At 48.4% G+C, this 20,525-nt stretch overlaps 2 protein-coding genes across 3 annotated transcripts; one reads left to right on the top strand and one right to left on the bottom strand.

The window, feature by feature from the left end:
* Positions 1 to 974: 974 nt before the first annotated feature.
* On the bottom strand, positions 975 to 5,521 carry LOC128271348 (sorting nexin-2). 2 transcript variants are annotated; one of them, XM_053008831.1, is made up of 5 exons: positions 5,215 to 5,521; positions 4,683 to 4,807; positions 3,721 to 4,615; positions 3,495 to 3,647; positions 975 to 3,430 (listed from the first exon to the last, which is right to left on the bottom strand). In XM_053008831.1, exons 1-5 carry the CDS (start codon positions 5,344 to 5,346, stop codon positions 3,380 to 3,382), a joined length of 1,356 nt encoding a protein of 451 aa, XP_052864791.1. In that variant the 5' UTR covers positions 5,347 to 5,521; the 3' UTR covers positions 975 to 3,379. The 2 variants fall into 2 exon arrangements, with proteins under 2 accessions (XP_052864791.1, XP_052864792.1); XM_053008832.1 differs by having other exon boundaries at positions 4,683 to 4,804.
* A 452-nt stretch (positions 5,522 to 5,973) lies between these two features.
* Positions 5,974 to 18,442, top strand: LOC128272725 (protein PRRC1-like). Its single transcript, XM_053010592.1, has 5 exons — positions 5,974 to 6,559; positions 6,626 to 6,728; positions 6,800 to 6,970; positions 7,038 to 7,227; positions 17,587 to 18,442. The coding sequence occupies exons 1-5, from the start codon at positions 6,058 to 6,060 to the stop codon at positions 17,818 to 17,820; spliced, it is 1,200 nt and encodes a 399-aa protein (XP_052866552.1). The 5' UTR covers positions 5,974 to 6,057; the 3' UTR covers positions 17,821 to 18,442.
* Positions 18,443 to 20,525: the final 2,083 nt, after the last annotated feature.

Here is a 20,525-nt window from a genome sequence, read left to right as displayed (position 1 = left end):
TTGAAATTTTTTATGTGCATTTTCGAACGAACTCTTCACTGTCGGTGGTGGGCCTGATTCACGAGTCGCTTACGTGCGTGTTCTGCTTTTTTGAAGTGTATAGCATTGCTGAAGTGTGCGAAGCGATTCGGGAACAGGTTAGTTTGTGGAGCGAATGTATTTCCCTTTAAACCAATTTACTCTTTTCCGCCCTTTAATCATTCACAGTCACGCAAAACCCAAGCCTTACTGTTCCGTCTGAACATTCCCAAAATGGAGCCCAAACTAAAGCAGAGCGTACGTAGGAGCCCAAACGTTTAGTGCTCAGCGTTTAATATCAAAATTTGATCCAAAGGTTTTCTCTGTTTTCCAGATTGAAGTTTTTGCCCTTCAAACGTTACACCAACCGATCGAATTTACCGCATGCAAGATGTTCACATTGGACTACACCGTACTGTTTTCGGTAACGCAGTTCCGCACCTCGATAATGGCGCTCAATGCCACACGTGAATTCGTCTTCCTTTTTTTCTGTTCATTTCCTGTTCCACTAGATTATCGCCTCCGTGACCAGTTATCTCATCATCCTGATCCAGTTCGAGCTGGCCAGCTCGAACTGGTAGGCGATTGGTTGGCGGTAGGCGACCGAAATAAAGCGTGGCAGAGTATTTATCGGTAGCATTATGCGCTTGCCACCGACAGCATTCGGCTGGACCGCTGCATTCGACGGTCAGATAATGTAATGTGAAGGAATAATTAATGTTCTTAAAGGATGCAATGGAAAACGGTCTGATTTATGAGCGATTCGGAATTGAGATATTTCGCAGGAATACGTGCTAATCAAATCTCGATCACAACATCCAGCAACCGATCGGAGTTTTTCTTTCTAACAGGAATCACTTGAATCGACTAACAACAAAGCGTAAACAGTGCAGTTTGTAATAGAATATAGATATATATGTGTATATATATATATTATTTTTTTAAACATAGCTCTTAAAATTATAACAGTTCTCACGTGTTTTGTATCTTTTGCCTTTGCTCGCTAATGAACACCTTTCTCTTGCGATTGCGTCGTGCGTTGTCGAAGCGTCTCTTCCCGGGTGTTGCGCTGTTTATTCGAGAGCGAGTGAGCGTTCGAGAACATGGCGCGACACAGGCTCCAAAAATCAAATGCATTCAACAGATATTTCATGTTCATCGGTTTCACACGATGCTTCAGGAGAAAGCTGCTGGTGAGGCGTGTATCGTACATAAAGTCGTGGTATAGCGTCTATTAGCGTTGGGGTCACTGATTACAGCTATCTTCTTGAAGCACCCTTATCATTTTACGCGGACTGATCGAATATATAACCCCAGCAGTGATTGTTGTGATGACGCGGAGGCAGTAAAGGCGGTAAACGAACAGTAAAGGGGTGATATTTAGCAGGAAGATGATTCACCATCAGTATTCGAAAACCGAAAAGATAAATAACCTACGACAACAGTGTGTTGGAATGATCTAAGCTTAAAAGAGTTTGATAAGGAAACGGCACCAAATTTCTGCTGACGTTTTGCTGGGTTGGCAGGAATCGAAGTCGAGCCAGTCGCTGATCTACTGTAGAACTAAAGCTGGTTCTGATTGTGTAATGCTTTTCCTCTGTAGCCGCACACTGTAAACGCAGTTACCCGTAACGGTCACAGTGAATCGAGGTGATCGTGACGTAGCGTGAGAGAGGATGTTTAAGAACAATATGCCAACATATCTTCCATTTCAGGTATGCAGTAGTGATTCAATTGTTTCATATCCTTTGCCCTTCTAGTTATATTTTGAAAACAAAAACCGATGCCAGCACAATGCACTGATTAGCGCAAAATATTTTCTCTTTTCTCCTTGCTAAGTTCAACATCTAAGCACAGCATAGAGTGTGGAAATCTATGATAATCTTATACACAAAACTTGAGAACAAAAGTTCGAGCACACGGAAACGAACTGAGGACACCGTGTGGGTTGCCAGACTACTCTTATCCTTTCTGTCGGGCGCTCCCTCTGCAGTCCTACCTATTGATTCATTTCTTGTTTTAAAAATTCTTCGTATAACGTAATCTTCTCTCGCGAACTCGCGCACGTATTGCCTAACCTATGCACATCTTGTGAAGCGACGAAAGACCTTTGTGGGATGCTTCAGACCCTTCACTGGAAAAATTTTAACGAATTCTAACGCAAAATTCCTTCCGTTCGCATTTACTCTTCGAACAAAGAGTTCGACAAGAGCCGGGTAAGTTTTGATCATTTAATACTTCGTCGTCTCGTGACAAATTTCAAAGAGTAAGAATAATTGGAGATGAACTGGCGAGATGGACAAATTTGCAAACTGGATCGCCCATTTCCGAAACAGGGACCGGGTCATACTCGCAAACACAAAACTCAGTGAACAGAGACATAACTGCAAATGTTTCATTGTCAGCGCAGCTTCGCCGAGAAATGGATAGTGTTCGCCGGCGAATGATTGTTGGAATTCAAACTTAACGTAGAGTAGTAGAAACCATTGTGAGATCGACGCTCCAGCAAAATGGTTTCCAGTGAGGCGCTAACCGGAGGCATCAAATCGTAGCATTGTAAACTTTGGTTCTACTTTTAACTACCGCTTTCGGTTCAGGGAATACAAGTTTAAGGGTAATGTTTGTTTTTTTTTTGTCTTGACTACATCAATACGGAGTCTTTCTTATGTACATCGCAAGCGGAAAATTATGACCAGAAGTTTGTTCGACGCAAAATGAACGGGAGAAGAGTAAAGTGTAAATAACGTCAGGGTAGTTTGCAGACCATAGGGCAGGAGACGCAAGTTGCTGAATGCTTGGAACAGCTTCTAATACAGATCGTACGTGATCTATCGCGGCTAGATTTTGCGGAATTCCTTTTCGTGTTGTTGTTTACAAATGTTTACTATTGGATTATTTACATCTTAGATCACGTTTGGTCATTCGAATTCGATATAATGTCAACTTTGATACTTTCCTTTCTCATGCCTTCCGTTTACTTTCAGAGCGCAATGGTAATAAACTTCCTCCGTACCGCAGTTACGGATCTACGCAGTTAATAGTAAGGTTTGTCTTAATAGAGAAGCAAAGAGAGAAGAGAAAAACTTAACGAAAGAAACAAGAACCTTCCGTTCTTACGCCTGAGCAACCCCGAGTGGTTTACAACCCTCCGGTGGTCAGGAAAAACATCTTAGACCTAGAACACCATTTATCAACTGTCGGTCGGGCGCATTGCAGTCTACGACATTCTGGCGTTGGAATCGGCTAAATTGATCGACAAACACATACGCCGGTCTGCCGGCGGAACACGCTCACCGCCATGGCCATCGTGATCGTCGTCATAGTACGTAGGGATGGGCGGATTCGTCGCGTTCGCGTCCTCTCATGCAATATCACGGGCAACCGGGACGATCGCTTCCCAGTACTTCATTTGCTGTCGAAAGAGAACGATAGTTCAGATCAATCGCGACGGGATAGCCCCCTCGTTTCTTCAATACCTGCTGCTGGTGTGCCATTTGGTCCTCTAGATACTTGATGATGGTAGATTTGAAGTCACGGGCGCGCGCCAGCTCGAAGCGTTCCATTTCCTTTTTGATCTCGCTCGAGATGTTATCGAATTCCTTCTGGCACCGTTGCACCTTGGCTTCCCACTGCAAAAGGGAACGGCAGGGTCATATTGCGTGTGCCTGGTTGGCATGATACGAGTGCGCCCAGCCATCTTACCTCTTCCACCTCCTTCTGGGCAAACTCTAGTTTATCACGTCGCTCCTGCAGCTCGAGCTTTGCCTTGTTTTCGCGCTTCTTTGTCAGCTGTATTTGCGCGTGCTGCCAATTCTGGAACACCTTCACGCGCTCGTGAAACACGTCCTTGATTGCACCGAACAGTCCGATGTAGTCCTTGATTGTCTCCGACAGAATGTACAGATCCGAGTTCGCTTGCTCCGAGCGCAGCAGCTCCACTTTCTCTTCAACGTCGGCCAGCTGCGACAGGGCTTGCGAGAGGCCAGTGTGCTCCTCGCACGTGCTCAGCAGGGCAGCCGACTTTGCCACACCGCCCGACAGCGTGGCCAGCTCTTTTCGGTGTGTCACCAGTGCCTTGATCGCCGAGTGGAGCTTCTGCATGTGCGCATCGATCGTTTCGACTTCGTTGATCTTGTCATTGAACCACGGATCGTTCTCATCCATCTTGTACGTGATCTTGTTCACCGTTTCGCCCATTTTGTTGAACAGCCGCATGACGCCGGCTCCGCTCAGCGCAGCCGTGTTGACGGCCCGGGGCAACTCTTGGTCGCTCTCGAGAAAGTTAACAAAATCCGTATCCTGACACAGCACCGGATGTTGGGCGACCCGGTTCAGGAAGCGCTCGAGTGATTTTCGTCGATTTTCGATCCACTCCACGTTGACGCCTGCGGTACCGGTTTCGGCTTGACCACCCTGGCCGCCCATTTTCACTTTCGTCGTGCCGATAATGTTCTTCTCCGGGGCCGGCGGTATAATGCGCCCCAGGCGCAGATACTTGCTCACGAGCAGATCGTGCAGACCGAGAAAATCGCTAAAGCGGCGCATGGTGAAAAACTGGCGCTTTTTGAACTTCAGTATGTTGGTCTTTGTGGACACCCTGGGGGAAGGGGGAAACAATCATTTAAATCATTCATGGCGCAACGGGCCGAAAGTTTGTTACGCACTTGTACGCTAAATACGATCCCATTCCATCGCCAACCTTCTGCGGGTCGGAAACGCTAATTTCGATAAACGCATCGCCTGCTTCGTCCGTCGGTACATCCTCCAGCACGGGCGATAATGGTTCCTGCTGACGGAAAGCAATAGAACGAATAGAAGTGTGCGGTAAGTACGCTGACGATGACGGCGGGGAAAGCGGCAGCTGCAGCGACTGTGAAACGCCCCTTCTTCTTTCTCCGCCCGCTTTGCTTATCGGAGATCCAAAGTTAAACAGTCACAAAATCTTGACACCAAGCGACACGACGCTGATTCATCAAAACGGGGCGCTGCCGCTGCTGCTCTCTTATCTGCTGCCAATAATGAAACGTTCCTCACTCCTGAACGTAATTCAATCAAACTTAATTTAATTTAATGTTCCTTGTACGCGCCGCTAGTGAAAGTGGATGCCGATTGCCACGGGGCAAAGGCATTGTGAGGTGAGCATTGAGCGAAACAAAAAGGAAAACAGAAGAAGGAGCCGAACGCCGGGAAACGAACCTGAATCGCGGACTCGAAGATATCGTTCTCGTTTTCCTCGTCCGGTGATGTGATGTCAACATTGTCGAATGCTGATTGCGTTTGCGTTTGTTCCGTTTCGCCGTGATCCAGCGTGCCGTTGGTGGTTTCCATCTTTTTACTGGCCGCTTATCGGTTCTGCTAGCGACACGACTTGGGCTCTAGGACTGCCGAGCTACGCGATTGGAGGTTCTGTCCGCGAAAGAAAGGAGCGGCCACCAGCACCTGCCAATGCACTTGCACGCCGATGACTCGATGAGTCTTTTTTCGCTTCCAAACACGATTTACTTTGCTTTTATCACCTACAGCTGACGAAGCGCACAGAAACGGGAGCGCCGTTTGCGTTACTTTGCACTTATCTTATTTTCCGTCCGAGAACGACGATGATTAAAGAAATCCTCTTCCACTTCTTCTTGTCGTCAGCAAAAACAAGATCAGTACGTCAAAAGGACCTTTGTGCTGTCAAGTGACAGTTGCGACCAAGGTTGCTAGTGAGATGCTGCACTAATATGAAAATCAGTTCGATAGAAATTAGATTTGGAATAAATCTTACATTTTTCCGCAACATGAGAATAATTTAAAGGATTTCTTTGTGGGGTCTAGCGCGGCACAGTGTTTACGTAGCTTAAGATCGAGCCCCGCTGACAAATCTATGTTCACGTAGCTTAAGATCGAACCCTGCTTTCAAATATGACATTTGTTAAAAACGCACAAAACATAAACAAACAGTGGTGGGATTGATTAATTTGCTTCGGTTTGGGAACGATAAATTTATTTCTCGTTCGATTTTAGTTGTGTAGTTTGTGTGGAGTAAAACATACTGTAATGGGGGATCAGCAGAAAAAGACGGGTAACATCCTCTCGAACGTAAGCCCTCCGTCGGAGTTGCCGAGTTTCATCACGGCGAACGTGGCAACAGCTGGTGCGGAAATGGCGATGACTCAAGGCAGCATCGGCAGCAGTCCGATCCGCAGCGATGAAGCGAATACGAAGAAAGATGAAACAGAACCATTCATTCCGACGACGTTCAGCCCGGCAATACCGCCCAGCAAAGACACGTCACAGAGTGCGGCCATTGTCGGCGGAGTGGGACCATTGCCGGAGGGACCATCGGAGCCAATGAATCAGGATTTTGCCAGCATGATTCTAAACCCGGAACCGGTGGCGGCCGCCTTGAGTCCAATAACGCAGGGTGGATCGGCCCTGTTCGGGTGGATGAAGGGTGCCGTATCGGGCGGTGGCATTCTGCAGAAGGTTGCGGAGAAAGCGAAAAATTCGGTGGACACCATCGTCACCACACTGGACCCGCAGATGAGAGAATACATAAGTGAGCGAACCGCCTTGCTTTATTTTGCATGGTGTACAAACTGATTGTCCCCTCGTTGGGTTTCAGATTCCGGAGGTGATACAGAGGTCATAGTGGCTTCCGACAAAGACGATAAGGTGCGCCCGATACGCGAAGCATTCCAGACGGTGTTTGGCAAGGCAACGGTAATGTGCGTATCTCGGCCCAGGGGCAGAGGCACATCATGAGCAAAATAATCCACAATGTTTACCTTCGTTGCAGTGGGCTTCCGGCACAGGCGGCCGGTATAGCGGCTCAACCGGTTGGCTTTGCGGCTGGCCTCAAGGGCGCCGAACATCGAATCAACAGTATTCGGGCCGAAAATCCGCGCGTTGACGATCATTTGCCTGTGGTGGCAATCGAAAACTTTCTTGTGGAACTGTTCCCATCTCAGTAAGTTCTGTCGGTCGTGTAGTGGTCGCCATTCGGACCACCCAATTTCAACCCTCTCCTTCCACAGATGGTTCGACGCTGGCGTGATACTGCTGTTCGATTACGCCAAAAACATTCTGCTGAAAACCGTCACGCAGATGACACCGATCCCGCTGCCGGTGGTAGCGGCACTGCAAGCGGACACACCGGACGACTATCTGCTTAAGGATACGGGATTTGCCTGCACGGTCGGTAGTATAATGGCCCGGAATCTGAATGTAAGTAGCGGCTTTTATTGCAATTTCCACCAAAACATTTAAGACGACTGGCTTATGCAACTTTGAAAACTCTCCAACTCCACTGGGGATGGACAGAACAATAAAATGCGGTTTGCTGTTGTTTCGTTGCTGCTGTCGCCTGGTAGTGCAACGATTAAAACTTATTTGTTGAATGTTATGCTTCCACTTGTGGCCCTTTCTTGCGGTTTTGCTTTATGTAGTCGGATTAGCCGCGACGCGGGAGGCGCCAGATGTGTAGCGGCCGTAAAAGCAACTTCCACGATGTCCGAGAAAGAGTATCCAAATTGGGGCACACGCTTCACGGAACGTGAGCCTTCGCGCAGGATTCGTGGAATGGGCATAAATCTCTCGACTATCCCAGCTGCCGGGTCGGTGACAGAACGCAAAACGGAGCGATTACGCTATTCGCTGCGAACTTTTTTAGTGGCATATGTTTTAAAACAAGATGATGATTGCACGAGATTGAGGTTCGCACGTGCGAAAAGTACTTTGGTTGATTATCACACTCGCGGTTGTTTCAGTGGCAAAAACCATGACCTATTGTCAACTTGCTTTTTGGTCGATGGCGGAACGCCGGCAATGGGCAAACCGCAACCCACGGGCTCCAACCAACGAGTGGTGTCATCATAATCCATTCATTCGCCGTTTGCCCAGCTGCTCACTGATCCGCTTCCGCGAAGCATTATGTACGGAAAAGGAAACAGATATGCATGTTTTAATTAAACGGAGGGCCGGGTGAGACGATAACAATAAACAGACATTCTCATGTACCGTTGTCACGAAAGTTGTTTGGGGTATTTATATTTTTTACGTATCTATGTCTGAAATGACCATGTGCAAATAGGATATATACATGCTATGTACAAAACATGATTGCCAACGACCATAGCCGAATACCATAACAGGCAATTAGCAGGGTTGTTTTCAGCCGTGGCCAATGCTGACCAATTTTTCTGTGTGGCTTTGCGGTTTGTCACCTACCACCCTTCCCTACCATCGACGACCCTGCGTATCGTGTGCTATTTTCAATTACTGTGGATGATGAATTATTGGACATTCTTGCCTCTCCGAGGGTGTTAAAATCACTGCATTTTTGTATGCACAAGAGGTGTCACATGCCAAAATTTACCACTGAAATTTGAAGGATGATTGTAAAAATGAAATAATTTATCGAATTTGAAAAAAAATCATTTCAATGTTCACCGGTATGCGTGCTGCAAGTTAATAAAAATTCTTTTGGACAGATCCCATTCATCCTATGGAACACATCTTATTCATAAAATGAGTGCTGAATGGCTTTAATAAGGGCTTTTTTGTTGGTTTACTTGTGCATTGTAGAATAATCCATCGATCCAGAACAAAGACCGGAAAATGCACTTTACCAGTAATTTATAAAAAAACTTCATAGGAAATGGGACAATTCCTTTGGTGAAATTTATAGACACCACACCAAGACGCTTTAGTTTTGAAATACGAAAAATACAGTATCATTTCGACTCTCTGACGTAGTATAAATGCAAAAGGAATAATAAATTTTTTTTCAATGCGTCATGATCATTAAATCATTCCGGGAAAAAATATTGACGAACGGTGGAAAAAGGTTTCGAACTCATCCATTGCAATAAACGGGTTTCGATGTGCGCTTCTTCATTTGCCGAATCTGTCGGACGAGTGGTCAGTTTTCAACGATTACAATTTGTTTACCACTGTGGTGGGTGTGTTAATTTTAATAAAATTAAAGACGCCCACTCCATAATATGGGATGGCGGCAGGTTCAAAATGGCAATTAAAGATATTTAATTACGAATCGGTTGTGAAAATTGCCAGACAAACTGTAAAATGTTCCTGCTTTTCGCATTATCGCGTTCGGTGGTTTTTGGAGGGCAATACAATAGCGATGCGGTTTTAATAAACTGGATCAATCGAATCGTAGAAACTTGAAAGACAACTCCGACGTTTGAATATTTATTGTTTGGGTTTTTTTACAGTCATTGATAGAGTGTCAGGACCTACTATGTGGTTTTGAAGGGAAACGCTGGGTGCCATCGTTTTTGTATTAAAACCGGTTCACTTACTGTTCATCCTTAACATAAAGCCGAGAGGAACTTAACTCGAACGGTGTTGTGAAGTTTCATTGCTTCCTAGTTTCTTTCCACAATTAATTTACGTATGTTGAAACTAATCATAAATCACAGACAAAACTCAACACGTTCGAGATGGGTGTCGTTTGTGGTTTGTCAGTTTCTTCCGGTGAAACGTTGCATGTGAAACACTAATCAATTCACCGGTATGCAAATGGTTCCTTTGTCGTCACGACGTCGCCATGGGATGAGAATTGTTTCAGGTGTACAGTCTGTTCCCACGGAAAGCAAGGCAAACGGTTCGAGTGACAAACCCACTTTTCTTCTCGTCCACTTCCTGCAATCGAATCTTCGAGCTGCCGGAAGACTACTAAAAGTTGAAGTAAAAGCAATGATATGCGTGAACGCGCCAGGCAGCAAGGAATGTGTGCTGCAAGCCACAGGCAATGGATGGCGTCGGTGCACTCTGCACTCGCATGAGTGTTGTCGGTGCCCACCAGTAAGGCTAGTGCACTTCGTGCACTTCGTGATGGTGGGATGATTTATTGTATTCTCGCGGAGCAGTTTTTGGCCAAGACGATGGCTCCAGGGCACCCCGGAACAGGGTGCCGAGCGTCGATTTCCGTTGTGGTCGAAAACGCGTCACTAAGAACTGGGGAGAAACGCAGAGTTGCTTCCTGTTTCAAAGGGGCATGCAACGCCTCGCCACCATCAGCGGCGCATTTGCAAGAGGTGCAGGATGAAAAATAGCAAACTTTTCGGTAGCACGGTACCAAGTGCGCACGACGCCCGTTGCCTATTAAAATAATGTATGTTCTGCATTATCCCGTTCGCTACGGTCGGTGGGCTTGAAACCGAAGCGTTGAGGCTGAAGCGAGGACCTGCGGTAAGGACCCAGAACCCAAACACCGGCATCGAGTGTGCTGGAGTCGGAAAGAAGGCCGGCCTGAGGATAGCGTTTGGTATAGCGGAGGTCGTTAAGGGAGCGCCATTGCAGCGGTAGCGCCAAAAGCAGCATGATTGCGTCGCTCTGCTCCAAGCCAAACGATGCTGGGCTATTACTTGGACGATGGTGCATTGTGTTTGCGTGACCGGAGCGACGGTACAGTGTGCATCAGGTGTTTTGCAGCACGAAGAACCCGGTACGGAGAAAGTCAGTCACTTTGTGGATTTTACATTTCTTCAAAATTTGGAATAAATTTGGAATAAATATTTCCAATTTCAAATTTAAACTAACTTGCCTCATAAGTACATAATAATATTCACTATTGGAGATGGAATTGACGTTTGAGTGTATTCTCTTTGCAGTCTTATCGATGGCTGCTTCGATGACTAGTCCACACAAAATATGTGAAGATAATTTGAATTGAAGATTGTCTACACTTTCCAGAAAACGGCTGCTTTCGTGTAGATCGGAATATTGTAAAACTTGTAAAGAATAGAAAGAACTAAAAAAACTAGCTCGATACATGAAAAATAGTTTTTCTGACCTTGCAAACGTCTGACGAAGCTGAAAAAGTCAAACATATATTTGATTACCAACATAAGTAACTTGGCTGCTACGATGTTTCCATGGCGCTTTTGCACAACAAATTCAACTCTTTTTCGATAGTCGATTTTTGACAAATTTTTATCATATTTGTGCCCAATACAGTGTTTCCGACCACCACTGTGTCGGCGTTTGCCATTGCAGCGAGTTCCCAGTAAGGCCACACGGTGCGCTTTTCTCTGCTGATAAAATTACCTTCTCACCGCGAGCGTCTTTTGCTTTGGTCCGAAAGTTTGCGCCAAGCCGGTCGGCGTCCCACGACCGCCGGGTGTGCAAACGAAGAATGCATACCACGCGGATCGAGCGCACTATGTAGAAGACGCTTTACGCTATGGTACGCGTGGCGCACCGGAAACCGGAACCCGCGGACGACGAGAGCTGCAAAAGTTTTCCCATTTTACACCGTGTACTTCATCTAATTCCAATCAATTACATGCACCAGGGGACAGTTGGCTCCCGCTGCTGGTCGCGTGGGCCAGGCGCCAGACAGACAGTGTGGTACCGGTGGCACCGTTGGGGGTTGACGTTGCCATGTCACCCAAAAGTCTGACCATGCCCCTCGTCATCTGGCCATCGGACACCGCCGAGGGCGACATAAATGCACACCGTAATTGGGTGCTTGCACTAAGGCGTGCACTAAAGAGGCCGCCTCACCACACGACGACGCACTCGAACGGCAGTCACGCTGAGTGAGATGCGGTGGGAAGAAAATCTCTTTCGCCTCGTTCCGCTTCCAGCCGACCAAACTTTCTGGCCACGGATAGCTCCCGAAGCCAGCCATGTAACCATCGTTCGTAAGTCGCTTCTATTATTTGCTGCCATGCTTCCAAGCCAGGTGGACACCCGAACGATGAATGGAACGGATTGGAAAGTTTTGTGGATTTTGTCCTGCTGCGTGTGTGTGTGCATGTGGCCGTTACTCTCTGTCCTTTTCTCCATTCAATCTAAATTCCTACCGTTGATCGTTTTACCGGTTTTTTTCAGTCCATCGAATTTTTATGTCTGGCTGGTACGATGCGCAGCAGGCAACGACCGGGCGTTTGCGAAACTAGTTTGTGCGATGAAGTTAGTTAATACAGTTTAAAGTTCGTCATGGTGTTGCTTGTTTTCTCTTCTTTAAATTGATGTTGTTTTTTGTGTGTGCAACAAAGTGGTTATTTTCGAACGAAACTTTTAACAAAATCACCGAAAATTGTCTGCACCCGGGCGAGAAGAAGTGGGATAGGATCGGGTGCAGGTCGAGAGTAGGTTCGCAGTCCGTTTCGGGTACTGCACGCGGCACAGCGCGGTTAGTAGACAAACAGATGCGCTCAATTTGATGGCTTATGTGCAGTGTAAGACGATGAAAATTGTTCACAACAGCCGATTAATTTTATTGATTACGTTTACGACCAGGATGCTTGGCTGACAGGCGGAACGAGGACGTTCTCAATCAACCGTGAAGAGAACAGTCCTCCTTTCCGGCTACGGAACCGGGCATCTGGGTTTGTTGAGCTTCAGGCTCCAAACTTTATTCATACTACCGCTGAAACCTGAATTTCTTCCATACATGCCAAGCAGTCAATGAACAGATCCACTACTTTAATATTGACCATCGATACCCACAGAAAGGAACAGGATAACGCCCACCAAAAGGAGTGGATCAATAGACCGCTGCGTAGGGGGATTAAACTTCTTGGAACCGATCCTAAATGCTTTTTGTAGGGCTTTGACAAACGGTCTCTTCGAAGCACCGCTTATTTGTGCTAGCATTCTGCTGTGGTTTTAAATAAAATGCTTGCGTTAACCAAAACTATACCACTTTGGTATAGTTTGGATGTTTATTTAATATATTTTACAGTTTTTTTTATATTTGATACGAACTTTTCATCCCCATATGGTTTACTTCGCTTAAATTGAGTTACTTATTTATTTACTGTCTTTTCTTCGTTTTAGACAAAACGAGACCGCGATAACTTATCACATAAATCTGTAGGCAAGGGTCGGACCCCAAAGAAGAAGATTGTGTCGAAATGCGGGACCCTATCTTGATTGGGTGAACTCGGCGATTAGCAAGTTCACAACAGCGTCCTTCCTGGAGCTGTGCAACGAAGTCGACCAAGACTCTTGGGGAAGGTGGTCTATTTTTTGCACCAGCGAAGCGAATGCGTCTCGGCAGACACTCGGGGACCACGTTGCCAGTGTGTTTCGCAGTGACAAAATTCACACCGTCCTTTAGCTGGCGTCCACCCGAGGGAAGGGATCGTCTCAAAAGTTGTTGATCAATGAAATCAACCACGATGGACAATTTGACCCCCCGAATTCGCCCCCTGCTGCCTCCTGCACTCTCTGCGTCGGTTTATGGTTTATGAGGTTGCCCCGGCGTTGTGATTGCTCGAACCTTATCCTACCGAGAGTTTTGCCGTGAACCCGAGAGGAAGTATCACCACGAATCAGGTGTTGATACGGTAAATGGATGGGTGTTTTCTAGTGTGGCGAACGGCCGGCGGGAGCCGTTGCATCGGCTTCCACTGGCCATCGATACTCGACAGAGTACCAAGTTTATCCGCAGCGAGCGGAGTCCATTGTTCGACCGAACCGACATTGGAACTAACCGGACCGGGACCGGAACCGGAACCATTGTTTCGACAGCGCACAATACCCGGCCTGTGTCGGGTTGGCTTGTTGTGGTATTAACGAAGAATAATAGCCCACTGTGGTGCGAGTGGATCGGCAGCCGGCCGCACAGCCCGGTACTGCCGGTGTTCGGAAAATTGAACCTTGGTCTAACATGCTGGGCAAACAGCTGCCCACGGGGCGAAGTGTGAAATTCTTTGAAGGAATTGCAGAGCTTTTCGCTGCTGCTGAACGATCGAAAAGGATTTTGATGGTTACCTGTCGGCGGGGGTGAATATCAGTCGGTTCCGAAGGACCTTTCCCCACAGTAACGGACCACGCGGAGGATGTGTTGTTGGCAGAGGTGTTCCGCCTGCCCCATGTGTCCACAAACCAACCGATACCGAAAAGCGTTGATTACTGTTTGATGATGGCTCTCTGTGTGTGTGCCTGTCAGTGCCGCTTTTGAGGTTAAGACCGTGTGGATCATCTTCCGTCCCGAACCTGATTCGATACCGCTCTGGGGCTAGTGCTCACCGTAAATCGAAAATGCTGGTTGCCCACCGTCCGCCGGATTGTTGTGCACGCCGTCGGTTGTGGATCCAATCTAAATCGATTAGCTTCGAGCGGTCGACCCGAAGGGGGCGATCCCACTCACACCCAAGTACACCTTATTATGTATGGGTCTGCCAAGAGGTTGGTGAACAAATTTTATATTCTCTTTGATTTGCTCGTCTTCAACACCCGGGCAAACAGGCCCATGGCACCGGCATGGGGGCGGGCTTCCATTAATCCCAGCGTTCGGTCGGTCGGTCGGTTCGTCGGTGTGTGTGTGTTTTCCCTCCTCACCCGGCCAACGGTGCGCGAGGGTGCGCGGGAAACTCTCGGGGCCAGTGTTTTTGGGGACCCGGCCGGGGGTTGCCCGGCAAAGTGGCCCTCGATTCACACTCCGGATCCGGCGGAATTGCAATAACAAAACGGCCTTGGGTGGGAAACAGCAAAGACCACACTGTTGTTCCAAGCCGAAGATGGCTAAAGTTGCTCCTTTTGCGCTGCCCAAGGTTCTAACTTTGTTTTTTTTTTTGTTTTCCCGTTTCGGTGAAAAGTATTTTGGAGTGCTAGATATTTTGAAAGGCAGTAGCAATTTGCTTTTTATATCAACTTCGCACCGGGTGAACTAGACGCTAGACTGTTGCCTGAAACTCTGCTCAAAAACGGACAACCCAAGCCCCCTGTTATGTATGTGAACAAGAAAAACAGGAGTGTCCTCATTTCGTGTCGTGTTTTGTGCCGTCGTCCAGAAAAGGATCAAATGAGAATATGGTAATTTACTGCCGAAACATTCGCACGGTTTACTGTGACGCTCTCCGGGGTTTGATAGTTGCTTGTCGCTCGACATTCCACCGTATTCGAAAGCGTCCGGCGAACTTTGAACAGTCCGCTGTCCGTTGTTTTCGTAACGCCGGCAATGTTTTTGTCATGCTACTGTCGGGTGGCTGCGATTCGGAATTAGGGATCAACCCAATGGTCCACAAAACGGAATCCGGGCTTCTCGGAGGCGCTCGCTTGACGGTGGGACCGTGTAATGGGCTAGCTTTATTGTGATTGTTTTGTCGGCTGGAATGAAAACGATGAAGAAAAGAACGGACTTTGTGTCAAGATCGTTGGAATTCAATAGCAAGTAAGGAGGGAAAACTCCATATCTGGGTTGACAATCGATCAGTAACGCAATTCATTTGTTTCAGCTGGTTTCTATTCAGCTGCTAAAATTTATCTAACTGCAACCTGCTTTCGGAAATGCACTCAATTAGCAGGAATCGCCCAGTTGCCCTGTGACCTCACGATGACCTCAAAACGAGTTCGGCAAATATTAAATCATCGACCTGCAGGGATGCTGGGAAGAGTTGCTCTCCGTAACGAAAAAAGCAGATTATGCTATCGGCAAACTTTATTTCTCCGTGTTTTTGCCCATCCTAGCCCAGCCCAAAAGTATCAACAAGCATCCAGGGTTGGGTCTTCTCGGTGCGGCGGGTGTGTGGCATAATGGAATGGAGCTTGTAAACATTGTACTACCTCACTTCTGGGCCGGGTCCTGACCACCGTTTATCCGGGCGCTAGGTAAAGATTAATTCGGCTCTCCGGGCTAACGACTTCGTTACGGTATCTGCATCCGTCGAGCACTTTGGCGAGACAGAGTCTAATCAGGTGCAGACTGCACCGGACCTGCTGGTGCCACCGATTCCAGCGGGCAACGCTGACAGGGAACGACTTTCGGGCTTCCGGTGGTGTCCAGTGTCGAGCACCGACCGCGTCCTACACCGGTCGTTCTCCTCCGAGCAGCGGGATTCACTTTTTACGTTACTCACATCGTTCCGCTGCTGCAGAATGCAAAATACTCACCCCGGCCGATTCCCGGGCGAGCCACCGTAGCATATGATGCGAAACAGTTTTGCTTGCAGCCAACCAACCGCCCGAAAGTCAACCAATCCGGAACGGCCATCCCGGGGACGGCGGCAGTGAGGGAGCGGTAAACCAGCATTTAGATTGTGGCTTACATCCACATCCGGCTGATCGTGCTGCTGGGCGCGATCGGATAAGGGAAAGCGCCGGGAGTTTGAAGATTAGCCGAACGAACCGTCGGCACCTCTCTCCGGCTTGCGTTGCTCCCGGGGCGGAGGGCTTAAGTCATTAGAGGATTTACGGGTTGCGTTGGTTGAGGCATGTAGAGTTAAATTGGATTATAAACTATTCCGTTGAATGGCTCCCGCACAAGCCATCGGCAATCATGTTTGTGGGGACCACTTTTCCGACCCCCGTAGGACCTGTACTAGTTGAAATAACACTTTCCGAACGATGTCAAAGGACCGCCTCGTGGCCACAAACCTCACCCAGCTGCCCAGCGTGGAATTACGGGGGGGTGGCGAAAATTGAAACTTATCGAACGAATGTACCGCAAAAACCACGTGCGCCACGTCCGCACGGCCATGGCCGGATGGTCATCACTTCCGCTTGCACACGGTTCTTCCGGCGCCGGCTGGAGGTCTCTCTCCCTGGGCTGAAGGAACGCTTCTTCGTTGAAAGCAAATGCGCTTGGATGGACAAACAACCGGTGCTTTCATCGCAGCCTCGGGCTGGCCGTAATCTTCCCGACTTCTCGGAAGTGAGAATTTTGCTCAAGCTTAGTCGGAGCTCGGCTGGCGCGCTGTGAATGAAATAAGACTCGAAGCGGAGGATTATAGAACATAATACAACATAATTGACTGCCTCCCAAGTGTCCCGCTTTGACGTTGCTGACGTGGGGATTGCTGTGTTGGTGCCGCCAGGTTGTGCAATAAAATAAAGTCCCATTTTACGCCCTTTCCGACTGCAAACAGAAGATAACCGACGGGGCCGGCGGTCGACACCTTCTTTTATTTCGTAGCCGTGTTCTTTTTCTTTGGGCCGCCCGTTTATTAGCACAATCGTTAGATGCTTCTGGCCACTCGTTTAATGGCTCACGCTGGCTTCTTAACGAATTTACATCGACCGCAGTGTAAAGTTCGATGCAAGATGGTACTATTTTGTCCCTGTGTCCTTGGTTTTTTTTGGTGTCCTCGCGTTGGAATATTTGATTTTAAGGCTCATTCGCAGATTTAGGTTACATCGAACGGTGCCGGTGCGTGTCGTTCGTTCCGTGTTCCGGACCCTCCCGGCAAGCGGACGCTCGGAGTGGTAGTGATTGATGTATTTTCGTTACGATAAAAGTAATTACTTCCCACGAAATCTTCTTCGCACCCCGGGGCGGCCCACGAGCGGGATGACGCCTTCAATTTGCTGGCAAACTTCGGAATCCGGAAAACTCTCGCCGCGTCGCCGGCCACCGCTCGCACGTTTGATTAAGCGATGAAGCCAGACGGGCCGGAAGAGAATTGTGGCCGCCGTGGAATGTTACTGAAAATTCATTAGGTTCGCTTATCAGTGCGTCCCTCGAGTTCGAAAGTTTCGCCTCGTCGCCTCGTCGCGCAGACCGCGAGTGGCGGAGCGGATAATTTATCCACCCACCAGGACCCATTTCCTTTGCCACGGTATCTGTCTTTTACGCCCTTCGTTTACCCTATTTTTTCTCGATTTCAGACCCCACACACCGAATGGCACCGTACGTACACGTCCGTGGCTCGCTCGGAGATGATACTGGCGGCTGCCAAAACGATAGCGACGCTCTACAAGCAGGCAACGCTGGACTACCAGCAGCAGCAGGAGCTGACGGTCGCCGCTTCGGATCATTCCGCTGCTGGCGGTGCTGCTGGGGGCGCGGTAGCGGTGCCCGCGCCGACGGCCGACGGTGGGTTGCCCGAGTCGACGAAATAAGAATTAATGCCCACCATCGTTACCGCCTGCCACTGTAATTGCTACTGAAGCGGACGACTGTCCCCGAAATATGGACCAGCCGCCAGTAAAATGGCACCGGAGACGATCGGAATGCGCAAAAGGATTTCGAGCAGAACGAACGGATGATAAGAAATGAAAAACCGAACGATGACTTAACACGGCAATCGTGTCGCGATCCGAGAAAGTGAAAAAATATGGTGAAAAAACGGATAGTTTTCTCGGTATCATTAGTTTAAACCTGGCGAAAAGGGACTCCTCTTAAAAACAGTGACCCCGCGGAACGGTGAATTCTCCAGCAGCGAACGCATTAAACCGTGTTAATGCTCAGTGATGACGGTGGCCAGCGTTGGCCGCCGATGTGACGATGCGCAAACTCCTCATCCTTTTCACTTTTAAACGGCACCCGGGTCAGGGAAGGGCCCACAGAACGACCTCGAATGCGTTGCCGTATTCCCTGACCGTGCCCTGGGACGAAACGACAACACAGGGACCGTCCGGCGCGGCGTGGATTTGCAGTTTCGTAGCCCGTGCCGGTGCTTATCAAAATTATTACCCTAGTTTATTGTACCACTCGTTGAAACTGTAAGCCTATTATCGTAATGACAAGTAATAAAATTAGTACCTTAAGCGAGAAAATGGGGGCGCGTAGCGAATGCAAATGGCCAACACGAATGCAGCGTTGGCAGAAACACGACAGAACGAAATGTCTTAATTCGCTTTCTCGTCGCTTCAGGCCCCGGTTCGACGGAACCCGGCCGTCACCCGGGTTTCCGACACCACGGATGAACCCGACACAACGAGTGTCCAGGCAGCGAGTGTTCCTGGAAGTACTGGCTCGGTTCATTCAGTATTGTGTCGGGTTTCCGGCTCGAGTCGCTATTGTTGGTGTTCCTGTGCGCTGCCCTGGCCCTGCGATGTTCGGTCCTTCGTCGGTCTGGTTTTGAGTTGAAATGAAATTATGATTCGTCTGTTCGTCCCACTGGGGGACGCTGTGTGTGCCCTCAGATCAACAGTCAACCGTCAGCCCCACGTTCCGCACATTCGGTTTCATTCAAAACTCCAAAGACCAAACCAGTCACCCGCTCCAAAGACCAAACACCAACAGCAAGGATCCGTCAGGGTCTCGGGTGCTGTCGCCGGCGTTCCAGTCCGGACTCGCTCGACCTCGGCGAACCAACGCCGAACTGTCCCTGCTTGTGGTGACGGTAGGCCCATGGCCCGGGACCGGGCACCGAGATGATTAGTGATGTTAATTGTTTTGTTTATTAAATTTGAAAAGTTCGGTCCGGTTTTACGATCTGCCAGGCTCGGTCTCCCGATTCGTTGCAACAAATTCGGTGAGCTCTGCGTGTGGATGTATGCGGTCCGTCCGTGGGGCTTGCGTGATGCTGCTGCTAATTTTGCATACATGAATGTTTTCGACACCGCCCCCCGGGCGTGGTGGTCGATGAGCTTTCTTCCACGTCCACACGGCCACACAACGACATGCCGTTTTGTATGTTGGAAATGTTTAATTTGCACCCTACCATAATGAGCCTTGTTCGGTGGCCGGTCGCCCCGCGCGGATTCGGGGGCACCCGACCGGGTTCGGGGAAGGTATTTCTAATTATTATTTCAATCTTGCCCGTACCATTCCGCCCTCCGGCTGGGCGGCCGTTGTCTGCTGCTGGCTCCGGCGTACCGGTTGTCGTATGCAAATGGGCCTGCGGGGAGCTATTGCTGAAAGGAGTGTGTCATAATTTTTAACATGGCATCAAAGGGTGTTGATTGCAGTTTTACTCGATTGAAGTTGTTTGGAAAGATATCCTTTCCTTGCTGTTACGATTTTCTTTCCATACACGTGGCTTGCCGCGGTGTAAACATCGAATGTAAGTGTTTTGAAATGCTGCTCAGAGAGTGTTGCAAAATGGCCGTTGCTTAGTTCGTGCTTTCCATTTGTTTGCTGTAGCGAAATAATAACCCTAACTTTGCCATCAGTGTTGCTGGCTCTCGTAATGGAAGTTATCGCTCAACATAACCGTCCGCTTCCTACGGGAATGGATTTTTTCCCTTTCGTGGCTAATGGCTGGGCAACGGCTTAAGACGCCGGGTAAGTATCGTTCATGGGAGAAGAGTAAAAAAACTAATTAAAAAATTCAAGGTGTACAGCGTCGGGGAAACTCATTTTTTTCAAATAAGGGTCTCGTCAGCGAGGTAAAGTAGCAAGAGGAGCGTGTTTTTGACGTAGGTTGATTGAGACGTGTAACATCCTTTAATAAATTCCAACAGCCATCCGCTCTTCAAATCGTCTCCGTTGCGTTTTCTGTCGTTTAAACACATTTTTCGATGCACGAGCACTTTCAGTCGACTTGAAGATCCTGTTTTGCTACAACGTTCCTTCAAGGTTAATTTACAGTCACAAACATAAATCATTAGGAAATATTATGTTTGCGGCCTTCGGGCATTTACTATTTGCGTTACACTTGGCGCTCCGGTAGAACCAGTTAATCTTGCCAAGTAACACATCGCCATCTTGCCGCCGTTCCGGAGTTCGAGTGGTCGTATGATTTGTAGCACTGCGACGGATCGGTTATGTTCGAACTCATTTTTCTCCATTTTCGGAATTGCTACCCCCAAGCGCTGATCCTGCCGCCTGCCGAAACGCTATATCTTAATTAAACTAAGTCAACCGTTGGCCGCTCTGC

This window comes from Anopheles cruzii, chromosome 3, assembly GCF_943734635.1.
Source record: "Anopheles cruzii chromosome 3, idAnoCruzAS_RS32_06, whole genome shotgun sequence".
NCBI classification, from domain to species: Eukaryota; Metazoa; Arthropoda; class Insecta; order Diptera; family Culicidae; genus Anopheles; species Anopheles cruzii.
The sequence above is the reverse complement of the archived record's forward strand: the minus strand, read 5'-3'. Positions and strand labels throughout refer to the sequence as shown.